This window comes from Arachis ipaensis, chromosome B10 (assembly GCF_000816755.2).
Source record: "Arachis ipaensis cultivar K30076 chromosome B10, Araip1.1, whole genome shotgun sequence".
NCBI lineage: Eukaryota > Viridiplantae > Streptophyta > Magnoliopsida > Fabales > Fabaceae > Arachis > Arachis ipaensis.
Window position 1 is genome coordinate 5,260,752 of NC_029794.2, and position 11,995 is coordinate 5,272,746.

At 34.7% G+C, this 11,995-nt stretch overlaps 2 protein-coding genes across 4 annotated transcripts; one reads left to right on the forward strand and one right to left on the reverse strand.

The window, feature by feature from the left end:
• On the forward strand, positions 725 to 3,210 carry LOC107623781 (nitric oxide synthase-interacting protein). Its single transcript, XM_016326151.2, has 2 exons — positions 725 to 1,115; positions 2,304 to 3,210. Exons 1-2 carry the CDS (start codon positions 877 to 879, stop codon positions 2,977 to 2,979), a joined length of 915 nt encoding a protein of 304 aa, XP_016181637.1. The 5' UTR covers positions 725 to 876; the 3' UTR covers positions 2,980 to 3,210.
• Positions 5,028 to 11,725, reverse strand: LOC107623096 (B3 domain-containing protein Os07g0563300). Of its 3 annotated transcripts, none has more exons than XM_021114966.1 (15): positions 11,354 to 11,488; positions 10,252 to 10,460; positions 9,903 to 9,984; positions 9,667 to 9,765; positions 9,162 to 9,489; positions 8,700 to 9,048; positions 8,490 to 8,586; positions 8,196 to 8,370; positions 7,971 to 8,050; positions 7,522 to 7,569; positions 7,162 to 7,425; positions 6,750 to 6,799; positions 6,381 to 6,494; positions 6,188 to 6,258; positions 5,028 to 6,080 (listed from the first exon to the last, which is right to left on the reverse strand). In XM_021114966.1, exons 2-15 carry the CDS (start codon positions 10,269 to 10,271, stop codon positions 5,320 to 5,322), a joined length of 2,538 nt encoding a protein of 845 aa, XP_020970625.1. In that variant the 5' UTR covers positions 10,272 to 10,460; positions 11,354 to 11,488; the 3' UTR covers positions 5,028 to 5,319. The 3 variants fall into 3 exon arrangements, with proteins under 3 accessions (XP_020970625.1, XP_016180730.1, XP_016180729.1); XM_016325244.2 differs by having other exon boundaries at positions 10,252 to 10,476; positions 11,354 to 11,450; XM_016325243.2 differs by lacking the exon at positions 10,252 to 10,460 and having other exon boundaries at positions 11,354 to 11,725.

The window sequence follows — 11,995 nt, forward strand, 5'->3', positions numbered from 1 at the left end:
GTTTTTCATGAACGGACCAAACATTTAGAGGTTGATTGTCACTTGGTTCGACAAAAAGCTCAAGCTGGAGTGATGAAACTTCTCCCAATTCCCTCTTCTGGGCAACTAGCTGACATCTTCACCAAGCCTTTGTCTTCTCAACCCTTCCATCTTAATCTGAATATGCTTAGTGTTCTTGACATCTTTCATCCTCCAGCTTGCGGGGGCATATTAAACCACTCTTCCACCTTAGCCCATGACAACAATAAAGACGTCTCACGACTCACAAATTCAGCCCAACAGGATACACAAATTAAATTATAATTTAATCTTTATTTTATATTAGTTATCTTTATCTTTATCTTATCTTTATCTATTTTTATCTTTCATAGGCCAATACTCTATATATACTTAGTTTTACCTTCATAGTTTACAATTCAATCAATCAACAATCAATAAAATTTTTTCATCTTTTTCTTTCACAATTCTTTTATTTTTCTAATCTTTCACAATTTTATTACGTCTCTCAATTTATGTACATAATTCTTAAAAGTTAAGTTAATTAGAATGAATAAATAAATAATAAAAATAGTCAATTTTGGACTAACAATAAAAAAAAGGAAAAGTAGTGAAAATAATATTGACAAAAAGAGTGTAGTTTAGAAAGCCCATAAAATAGGCCTACGAAAACCTATTGGCCCAATAAAAGAGGCCCTTTGGGCCCATTGTAGAGAGACTCTTTTCTTTCTGCAAGCTACCGACCTGAGAAGTCAATAGATATCGAAGTCCAATTGAATCGAGCGAAGATTGAAATCCCAAATTGTAAAACCCCATAGCTAGAATCGACGCAGGTGAGCCTGAAATTTACGATTGTGATTAGCGGAAGAGGAAAAAGAGATGCCTCAGAGGCATTCGAAGAACAACAACGACCTCGCGTTCTTCACGTACGACGAGAAGCGGAAGCTAGGGTATGGGACCCAGAAGGAGAGGCTGGGCAAGGATTCCATCAAGCCCTTCGATGCTTGCTGCCTCTGCTTGAAGCCCTTTATTGACCCCATGAGCTGCCACAAAGGTCATGTCTTTTGTAAAGAGTGCATTCTCGAGTGCTTGTTGGCTCAGAAGAAAGACATTCAAAGGTCTCCATTTTCAACCACTTTCTTTTTTAATTTTCGTTTTTTTTTTTCACTTCTTATTCTGACGGAAAATAAGTTTCTGATTTGTTGGATTCTTATTCAAGTGGTGGGGCTGGATCCTTCTTAAACCCATGCTTGTGATGCAATGCTGTTTTGTGTTTTGATTAAGGGTAATTGTCTTTGAAATTCTGTAGTTGGAATGGCAGATCATAGGATATTTTGCTGATAAGTTCATGCATGATAGAATTTAGAAGGCATGCTTATGACTGATTAGACAATTTGGTGTTTTGCAGCGATTTATTATTGTTTGTGTATATTTGTATAACTTTACTGCACTGTATGCAGTGTTTCAGGATGTGAAAGAAATTGGGAATAAAGGGTTATTTAGTGAACTGCATTGACCTGTTCATTTTGTTAGGAGTAAAGAGTTGGAATTGGATTAGTGAAAATTTTTTTTGTGGAGTTAAGTTAGGCTTTTAGATCTATTGCAACGGGTAGCTTATGTCAGCTTAGGAGGCTGGTCTCATTCATGAGTATCGGTCGTCTTTGTTTCTTATATGTTGATGGCATTTATGCAAGGTGCTGATTGAAGGTTTTGTTCTCTTGTGGCTTTCTGTCTGAGATTTGAGATGCATTGGTTGAAATTTTGAGAAATGCGAACAATACTACTTTTATGAGTTTGTAATTTGATTAGGCATGAGAAGGTTGGCCGATGATGACAATAGCCTCCAATCATTAAGTACAGTGTCTTGTATTATACCTTTGCATGTGCTTATTGAACTTTCAACATGCTTGATGCTTGTATGCTATTTGATGACTGAAGTTTAAGTTTTATTTGTGGTTTCACTTTGACCACTATCACCAGCTTTCGACATGCTTTGCTTTTTTTTTTCTCTCTGGTTTAAATTGAGCTTTCCTTTTGTCATCATGTTGATATAAATTTATAATGTTTAGATCATTTTCACAATTGCTTTCCTCTAGTCCTTTCAGGGCCTTAACTTGTATTGGATGTTGCACGAGTTATCATGTTAAACCATGTGTTCTTATGCTAGACAAATTCCATTGATTGCCTAAAACTTTCAATGATATCTTGCATTGGTTTATTCGTTTATGTTATGTTTTTTCCTGTGGTATGAATACCATCACATGTTGTTATGCAGTGATGTGCTCATGATATTTACAATAAAACAGAAAGCTTGCAGCCCATGCTGCTCAGCAGAAGCAAGAAAAAGAAGAAGAGGAGGAGAAATTGATGTTACAAAAGGCTAAAGAGCTCGATGCGTTTGATCAGCAAAATCATGGTGCTGTACCACAATACAGTGATAGAAATTACAGCCGTGATAAGAATGGTTTCCATGGAGCAAACAGTGTGAAGGTCACATCCTATGAGGAGGAAGCCCTGCGGACAATGAAGGCGTTTTGGCTGCCTTCTGCTACGCCAGAAGCTGCTGTTAAAGTAGATGCGCCTGATACCAGTACTATCTGTCCAGAAGGCAGGGAGAAACTGAGGTTAAAGACACTTTTCCCTGTCCACTTCACTGAAGATACTAGTGAGCAGAAAAAGCCCAAAGTTCTTGATAGGACCTACCTTTGTCCTAGCTGCAAAGTTACTCTCACCAACACAATGTCACTTGTGGCCCTTAGTTCATGTGGGCATGTATTTTGCAAGAAATGTGCTGATAGATTCATGGCCGTTGATAAGGTCTGTCTTATTTGCAACAAACCATGTAAAGAGAGAAATTTGGTCAACTTGGAGAAAGGGGGTACTGGATTTGCTGGTCATGGGGATCATCTTGAGGCCACAGACTTCAAGCATTTGGGAAGTGGTTCTGGTTTGGGCTTGGTTAGACCGGCAACGAAGACTTGAACCTGAATTGTGTATCTTGTAGGTTGTATGACACTCCAAATCAGAAGAAAAACTGCAATAACTTCTCTTGATGAAGTTATGTCCATGATACCCATCATTATATGTCCTTATCATGATGTCTCTATGTTGTGTATTTTGTTTCTGGTTTTCTGTTTTTGTTTTCCAAGTATTAAACCATGATAATTTGAAAAGTCAGCCATGATAATTTTAAAGAGCAGCTCGTTTCATTAATTTTTTGGTGCTTGGAAATGTCAAATGTAGTGGGCAAGGACCAACCATATTACGGTGATTCTAATTTGGAATAGGATATACCAAACGTTATTCTTATATTAACATGTGGCATGCTGTTTTGGCATAGGATTCGAACAAAACATATTTTTTTTATATTTTAATAATTATTAAATAGTCTTTATTTAATTTTAATTATAATTTAATTTTTTATATATTATTTAATTATTAAATTTATTATTTGTTTTATAAATTATTATTTTATTATTCATCTATTATATTTATTAATAATTAGAAACAAAAACAACAAAATAGATCTTTTATTAATCGTGATTTTTATAAATATTTTGACAATACAAATCAACTAATTTTTTTTATCTTTGATCCGTTACATTTGTAAACGCCAGACAAATTGTATTTCTTGTAATTCAATTGATTCAAAATTCAATGGATTAGAGATGTAATACAATCGATTCAATTGCATTATAAAATATAAGTTTTTTTTCTTATTTAATCGATTGACTGGTATCACGATTAAATTTTGTACGCGATTAATGGTATTTTCGTATTTAATCAATTGGTGTGGTAACATAATCAATTGATTGAGAACTGCAATGTATATTAAGCCGTTATAACTTTTCCGCCACTTTTTATAAATTATTATTTTATTATTCATTTATCTTATCTTTAAAATTTTATCTTTAATTTTTTAAGTTTTTATTTTTATTTAGATATTATAATCTTATCTTTTTCAATACTAATATTAATAATTGATAAATAATAATCTATTGTCAATTTGTTTTTCAATTATCCAATCTCCTTGATTATCAATTTGTTTATCATTTTTGTTTATCATTTATCCATCTTCTAGATATCTAATTTTTGTTTTTGGTCTATCCATCTCTTCAATATCCAATTTTCCAGAAAATTCTATTCCAAGGGTTAATCAATGCAAAACACATTACTCTAAAGAATGGTAGGAAATTAGAATTCCTAAGAGTTAATCAATGCAAAACACGTTACTCTAAAAAAATGGTAGAAAATTAAAAAAACATTTTAAGTAAAGTTGTTGAAAGAATAAATGAAAATGACATTACTTCATCGTAAAAATATGATTTTTTTTAAACTAATATATATATATGGTATCATACCAATTAATTGTATACGAAAATACCCTTAATCACTTACAAAATTCAATCGATTGAATAAGAAAATACCCTTGTTAACCTCTTAAGTGAGTATGGAGAAACTATGCCATTTGAGCTATAACTCATTAGTAAGAAAATACCCTTGTAATTTTGCGAAATTCAATCGATTGTATAACAGTTACAATAAATTGAATTTTGAGAAAACTCATGTTGCCGTGCCATATTCAATATTGTTTTGTACGTGCAATTGATTGAATTATCAAGAAACATTATTTTATTAGCGTTTTCAGATTGTCAAAATATTTATGAAAATCATTTAATAAAAGCTTTATTTCATTGTTGTTTTTGTTTTTAATGGTTAATAAAGATGATAGATGAATAATAAAATAATAATTTATAAAATAAAAATAAATTTAATAATTAAATAATATATAAAAAATAAATTATAATTAAAATTAAATAAAAATTATGAACTATTTAATAGTCCAAACTTCTGAAACCGTCAAAACCTATGCTTCTTGTTTTTACTCTCTAAAATTGAAGTCAGAATCCAATAGATATTTCTTCATTCTATTCATATCTTTTCTTCTTATTATCGGGGTTACTTAAAAGAAATCATTAGTATAAAAAATTTGATCTGATATATTTATTCACAGATGTTGTTTGCTTAAATTTCTACCAGAAACATCTTTCAGGCTAATAATAAATCGGTAGAACAAATTAGGGTTAGTTACATTTTTTGCATTGTTGTTGAATAAGGTGGAATTGGTGAGCTTTCAAGAAACTAAATAGCTTCAACCCAAACCCCAATCAGCATTTCACTAAATAAACTGCTATGCCTATGATGATGTTTTCCGTCTATATTATCAAAATAGTTGTTCATCAAATTGCCCTTTTTTCCTACCCCTCGTTATGTACACCTGAACAAGCATTAAGCCGAAGTGATAAATGTACACTATAATTTTCACATATTCATAGGCAAAGCTTGTGCATGTTCCTTGCTACCATGACTACTACTGCCGAGAGCTACACCATTGCTAAGTTTATCTTCCCCGGCTCCATCCGCAACCTGACGTGACTGACTTCCAGATGTATCTCCAATACCGCTGTTCAATGTCGGTTTCGTACACCTCTCGACAGCATTGTGGAGCGATTTCATCATGCCACCGGAATCTGAACCGGGAGATGACTCTTCTTCACGCTCTGGCTGGATATTCAGGTCGATTTGGCCTTTAAAAGGTGAGGTAGATGATTTTACCTGGTTTGGATCTTCGTCAGAAACCTCATTACCTTCCTTGTTTTGATTTGGGCTACTACTATCGACAGGGTTACTACAAGGCAAGGAATCATCGTCAAAAAAAATTTCAGAAGAATGTAATGGTTGAGAATGCGGTTGCTTTTGTTTTTTACGTGTAGTCTCTGCTTCCTTCTCAAATTGTTTCTTTTCACGTCGTAACATTAGAGTCCGGAATCGACGCTTCACCGTTAAGCAGACATTACATGTGCATGACTGCTTATGTTTGGGGCCCTTTCCACTGGGAGGTTGAATGCAAACAATACATGAGCAGCCCGGCCTATGACGCGGGTGTTTAGTCGTGGCCTGGGCAGACGTAGGGAGTGACTCACCCTCTCCCAAAATAGCTAAATTTGCGAGTGTGTCAAGTCCCTCCAAAGCTTCAGCATTATCAGATTCCTGCTTAGTAGCCTTCATTTTCTTAGAAGCAGCTGCAATACAAATGCATACAACAACACACTCGTTTTCAGATTAGTTGAGATTACATCATAACTACACTATGTTTACGATTCAAGTGAAGCATGCAAACAATTCAAACCTGAATTACAAGGTGGAAGCAAATTCTCAATCTCTTCTGTTGTCATCTCTTGAGCAGCCGAACATGAAGATCTAGCACCATGGATTCAACAAATAAAAAATATGCAAAAAATGATCTTAATGAAATGCATTCTTGTTCAATCTAGAAAGAATAAAGATAGCAGAAGTAATAGGAGAATGGATCACTATTGTACCTTTCTGGGTCCCATGAATTATCTGAACATGTCCATTTTGATTGAAGAAGTGCACTTGCTGGCAATTTACGCCATTTGAGACAATCTTCGCACTGAGCCCACTGGACTTTTTCACTGCCAAAAATGAAGTTCATTACCAGCAATTAATTTACATGGTTAGAGATTAAAACAAAATCACCCAAACTAAATGATACAAATATCAAATAAGGCATGTGCAACAAAACAGAACATAAACATACCACATTATCAAAAATATGATGTGGATTTTTCTATTATGTATCAAGTATCAACATTCAGTAAGTATATAATTATCAAGAAAAAGACATGTAAAAGATTGACCAATATATCTAATTAAGGAAAGTTATTTACCCCGTATTATCATCTGTGAAAATTGTAGGCTTTCCAAGCACCGGAGCATCCTGTAAAAGCATTGCCAACAAAACAGCTTTCAGTCACAGTGCATAGTAGTTCCCAAATCTCTTTCAGAGGAATGAATCAGCACGATGACAACAAACAATAACATAGACTCTATAATTCAAGTCCACAATTGGAGTCTAACGGCTTCAATATTTTAAGCCAAAAATCTATTTCGGTTCACAGACTACAATTGGACAAGGAAGAGGAAGTTTGGGAATCTGAACATCTGGCACGCATATTGATCGTGCAAATTGCTACTAGAATAAATAACTAGAGTGTGTAAAGAAGAAAATTAAAATGTCAAACAATGTGTTTGACTCTTAGTTCAATACCATTTCTGAAATAAAGCAAAAAAAAATGGTACCTCATATTCCTCAAATTCAAAACCTTCAATCACAACAATACTTGGGACATGGCTAGGAGGGGGACGGAGCAGGCCTTGAGCTTCTTGCCACGTAATCTTCAGCTCTATCATATCCTCACTTTCAATTTTTAGACGTTTACTTTTTGAACCCAAGATGTTGAGTTTTCTCTTTCTAGGCATTGAAGATTTGCTCCCCAATGCATCTTTTGCTATGTAGCCAGATTTATCAACTTTAGACCATGAACTAGGATCAGCTAACTCAACCTATAGATGAAAAATGTAACCAAGTGTGATGGGAAAAAAAAAAATAATGACTGCCATCATAATAAGCTAGAATGGAGATAGTTATAGAAAACTAACTTCACCAGGTGCAGAAAATCCATTTCCATTCTTATTTGTTTCATTGTCCTGCAAATAGAAAATTATGCAAACAACAGTTAATAAATCCAAAGTTTCAGTAAATTATACAAGTTACAGGAAGCATAACATACAAGATATGCAATAAATTCAGAAGTTATTTATCAAACCGATGAATTATACTATATTTATTGGAAAATGTCCACAAATAGAAGATTAGCCAAGGTAAACTGTGCTGATTTCAGACAATTGAAAATTTTTTACAAAACTGTAATAGAGAATAATGCTGATTCCTAAAATGTTAGCAAATTAGTGTCATGTGTTTACTTTTCTTTACGACCATCAAGCAACAGTTATACCTAACGAAGCAAAGTCTCTAACAATATAATTCACATGAACCTATAACTGCATAGTTGAGAAAATAATAAGATGCAGGTGTTCAAGGAAAGTACCTGATCAGATGGCGTGGCATTTGAAGCCTTTCTAAATCCCATAACCAACCTCCCTTCTGGCTCCAATCGACTAAATGTTACTGAGAAAATCAATGAAGGTCAGCCACAAACACAGAAAGTCCTATATATAATGAATTATATAGCAAGATGGTGGGGATAAAACAAGGGGGCAAAGAACTAAGCATGTAAAACAAAAGGATTTTTCAGGGAGTGAAGAAGTGTTACCTGTGTCACCTGCTTGCAACTGCATTGACTGTATGCAAGGAGTGACACCCTCTAAAACATACATCCTGCTATTATTGTTTGGCCAGAAGCGAAATTGAAATATCCATTCCTTGCCTTTTGCATCAAGGATTTTAAGTGGCAATCCTTCAGGCTGAGAAATTGGTGGGAAGTAGGCCTGTTTCATTGAATTGAATGTAGTATTATAATATACATCACAGAATGTATCCTGGGCTTATATTCAATCCAAAAAAGACTTTCAAAATAACAGTTTGAAGAAAGATTCTCGAGGCCAACCTCGGCACACTTTTTTGGTAGAACTAAACGCCCAATTCTCCCAGCATCACTGGCACTCAAGGTTTTTTGAAACAAGGGAGTGATTACTGAATTAGAACTTCCACAAAGTTAAGATATTTACTTTCCTGTATGACTTTCTCATAATTGTAAACTGGAGCATTACAAAAACTGATAAACTAACACAATGATCATATTAGACTTGAAGGATACTCTATAGATATTTGTTGTAGCTCTAGATCAGTACACCTGGGCCAGTACCGTGGCAATAACTGGTTTCTTCCTCGGGCATCTGCCCGAGGCCGTCCATTACGAACCAGAGCTTCACTTGATGAGTCAAGCGCTAATTGCATAAGGCCACTGAAATGTTTTCCTGGGGGAGTTTGTATTTGTTGTGAATGACTTCCTGTCACTCCAATTTGACCATTTCTTTCATTTGCAGATGCATAAGGTATAGACATACCAAATGGTTGAGAAGATGAATCTTCCTTCAGAGATGGAGGCTGCTGGCACATATTTAAACCTGAACTTGGTTTGTCATCATTCCTTATTCCTGCAAGGTCTGTAAAAAACATAGGTTATGTAGCCATCACTGTGTTATTAAGAGACTCTTCCATCCCATACACTTGACAATATAAAAGCAAAATGTTTGAAGAAAGATAGAGCATGCTTTACCATTCATAAACATCGTTTCCCGGGTACCAAGCTTTACACTCCAGTTAACAGATATTCCAGACAAATCGTCATTTTTCTTTTCCATGGTCGAGGCAGGTAACCTTTCAATGACATACCTTTTGTCAATGCTATTAGACAATTCAACTAGGGATGGCACATCTGGATGTAAGTCAGATGAAGAAACTGAGTTGAACAAACTCGGTGCTTGTTTCCATGGAACAGGACCTGATCCAGCTAATTGACTCCAATTTTTTCCAGACATGTCTCTAATTCTTTCTGGTAAACGATTTTGAAGGGAGAAAGATTGTTGCCATGGCGAGTTAGATGGCTGAGATACAGATAACAAAATATAGATTTAGAGCCATCATGTCAAAAAATGCTGAACTTGAAAAGAAGTCTGATGATGAGATATATGAACTCATCATACCACAATACTAATAATACTAATAATAATAAGACAAAGAACGGAGGGGAGGAGGAACAAATTATTGATAGCGAAACATACCAAAACCATATGTTTGCGGGCACATGCAAGGCACTCAATTCCTCCAGGATCCAACAACATAAAGGCATGACTTGAAACAATACATCCACAATGAACCCGCTGCAAAGAAAGTTTAATCATCAGCTAAACCCAAATAATAAAATCTGGCCTTTGGGATCTATGTTCAATTATTCATATATGCAGCATACTAGCATAGTAACATTAGTTTACGTGACTACAACAAAGATTTCACTGACCTTCCTACAAGTCTCACAAGTCCTCCAACCAGATGCATTTGAGTGAAAGATTTCACAGAATCTCCCTTCTTCAAAAACAGAACTATGTATCATAGAAACAGCCAAATTTTAAAAACTGAAAGGCATAGATGTATCAAATATGATAGTAAAATCAAAACATAACATATGACAAGCTATCAGCACAACTATTCAAATATGACCAGTTAAATTCTTGATCAAGAAATTCACTATTAAGTATAACCAACATAGGAGTATTTATTTATTTTTTCTTTCTATCATAAGCAATAAGCAAAAACAATCGTTAATGCAATGTCTATTTAGCTACTTAATTATCACATGACCAAATCACCTTAACCAAGTTTCTGTCATCAATCCTCAATAAGTGCTACTCAACACTGCAACTTTCTCTTGGACACATCCATCCCTAAATCTTAGTTTCCCTTGATATCTACTCCAGCATTCTCAGGTTTGATATACTTATTGCTCTTGGTCTTTCCTTTCCCACATTCCCCACCATAGATCATTGCCGGTCTTAAAGCTATCCAATAGAATTTCCCTCTGAATATGATATTCACTAGATAAGAGGAATAGTGAACTCTTTGGATCACAACTTCTTGTATAAGATTTTTGTGGGGGAAAATATGGGGTTTGGGATAATCTAGAAATTAAAGGGATCATGAAGTTTTAAATTAGTATATAAAACATTTGGCTCAGATAGAAGCACTAAGAAACTCACTACAATCTACTCGCACAGAAGTTGGTTGCATTTGGCTTAACTATAGCCTATAGCTCAGTATTGATAGCTATGCAATCAAACAAATAGACTAAGCAAATTAGCTCAAACAAAACTTTAGTGCTTACTGCCTGAGATATTGACAAAGACAACTATGAATATAATATATACACCACATAATTTCCGAAGCACTCAAACGGTCTCTACACTTAAAACATCATGAAATTTGAAAACTTTTACAGCATGATTTTAAGAAACAAAAGAGGTCCATAACCAGATGAAACAAAGAGAGGACCTGGAAGTTTAATCCAAAAGCATTATATTTTTGTCTCTTCTGTTCAAAAATAAACTCCCACTTCACAACAGAAACAGCAAAAGTAATGGAAATGTTCACCCCACGTTGGACGAAACACCCTTTAATACACCCAAAAAAACAAAAAACCAAAAAGCAGTAAACTTTATCCAAAATTACATAGCAATACCCAAACCCAGAAACCTCGGCTAATCCCAATTCTCGTATAGCAGCTACCACGTGTAACTTACTCCAAAGTCCCAATTTTTACGTATAAAAGAATGGAAAAGTGCTACTTAAGCTCCAAATATATATATTTTTAGAAAAAAAAAAGTGTTTTTTATGGCATGAAAAGAAAAAAGAATAAAAATTTGAAAGAAGAAAGAATAGTGTAGAAGTGAAGCAAAGTGGGTTGAGAATAGAAACCCGCATCGATCGCAAAGCTCGGCTAGGTCTCCGGAACGGAGTGTCCAACCTCTCTTTGGTGGTTGGGACTTGAATTCTTTGCAGTCATAATTGAAGCAGAGCTTGGACGTTGACGAAGAAGCCGACGAAGCAGACGCCATTTGAGTTGAGAACTCAACCTGATCTGTTGCAATCACCAATAATCACCAAAGCCAAAAGCCCAGGGAAGAAGGGTTTTAGAGAGAGAGAGAGAGAGAATGCAGCTATGTTGTGTTCATAGCAGTAGAAACTGGGAAAGAAGAAAGAATTGTTTTTTCTTTTTCTAATTATTGTTTTTTCAATTTTGAAGAGGTGAGAGAAAGTGAGTGAAATGGGTATTAAAAGTAGCAGTGATGTTATTCATTCATTCGGGGGCGTCGTTTTCTATATTTCAACACTTTTTCGTATCTCTCCTTCCAAACTTTGGAAAACACTTTCACACTCTCCATCAATTAAATTATCATCATGCCATACCTTTGGAAACAAATCAAAATTAAACACTTGCATTTACTGCTAAATCATAACACACCACACACTAATGCATTCTGCTGAGACTTATTTTCCCAAAATAAAATCATTGACCTAACTAAACAAATTAGCAGAAATGTTTCGTAAAACTAAAAA

Bases quoted from the DNA above. Each gene is read 5' to 3' on its own strand.
- LOC107623781 (XM_016326151.2), top strand. From the start codon at position 877: ATGCCTCAGAGGCATTCGAAGAACAACAACGACCTCGCGTTCTTCACG. The intron at 1,116-2,303 runs GTCTCCATTTTC...ACAATAAAACAG, and splicing joins CAGAAGAAAGACATTCAAAG to AAAGCTTGCAGCCCATGCTG.
- LOC107623096 (XM_016325243.2), bottom strand. From the start codon at position 11,493: ATGGCGTCTGCTTCGTCGGCTTCTTCGTCAACGTCCAAGCTCTGCTTC. The intron at 8,587-8,699 runs GTATCCTTCAAG...ACTTTGTGGAAG, and splicing joins CTACAACAAATATCTATAGA to TTCTAATTCAGTAATCACTC. The intron at 6,800-7,161 runs GTACCATTTTTT...ATGCTTTTACAG, and splicing joins TTGAATTTGAGGAATATGAG to GATGCTCCGGTGCTTGGAAA.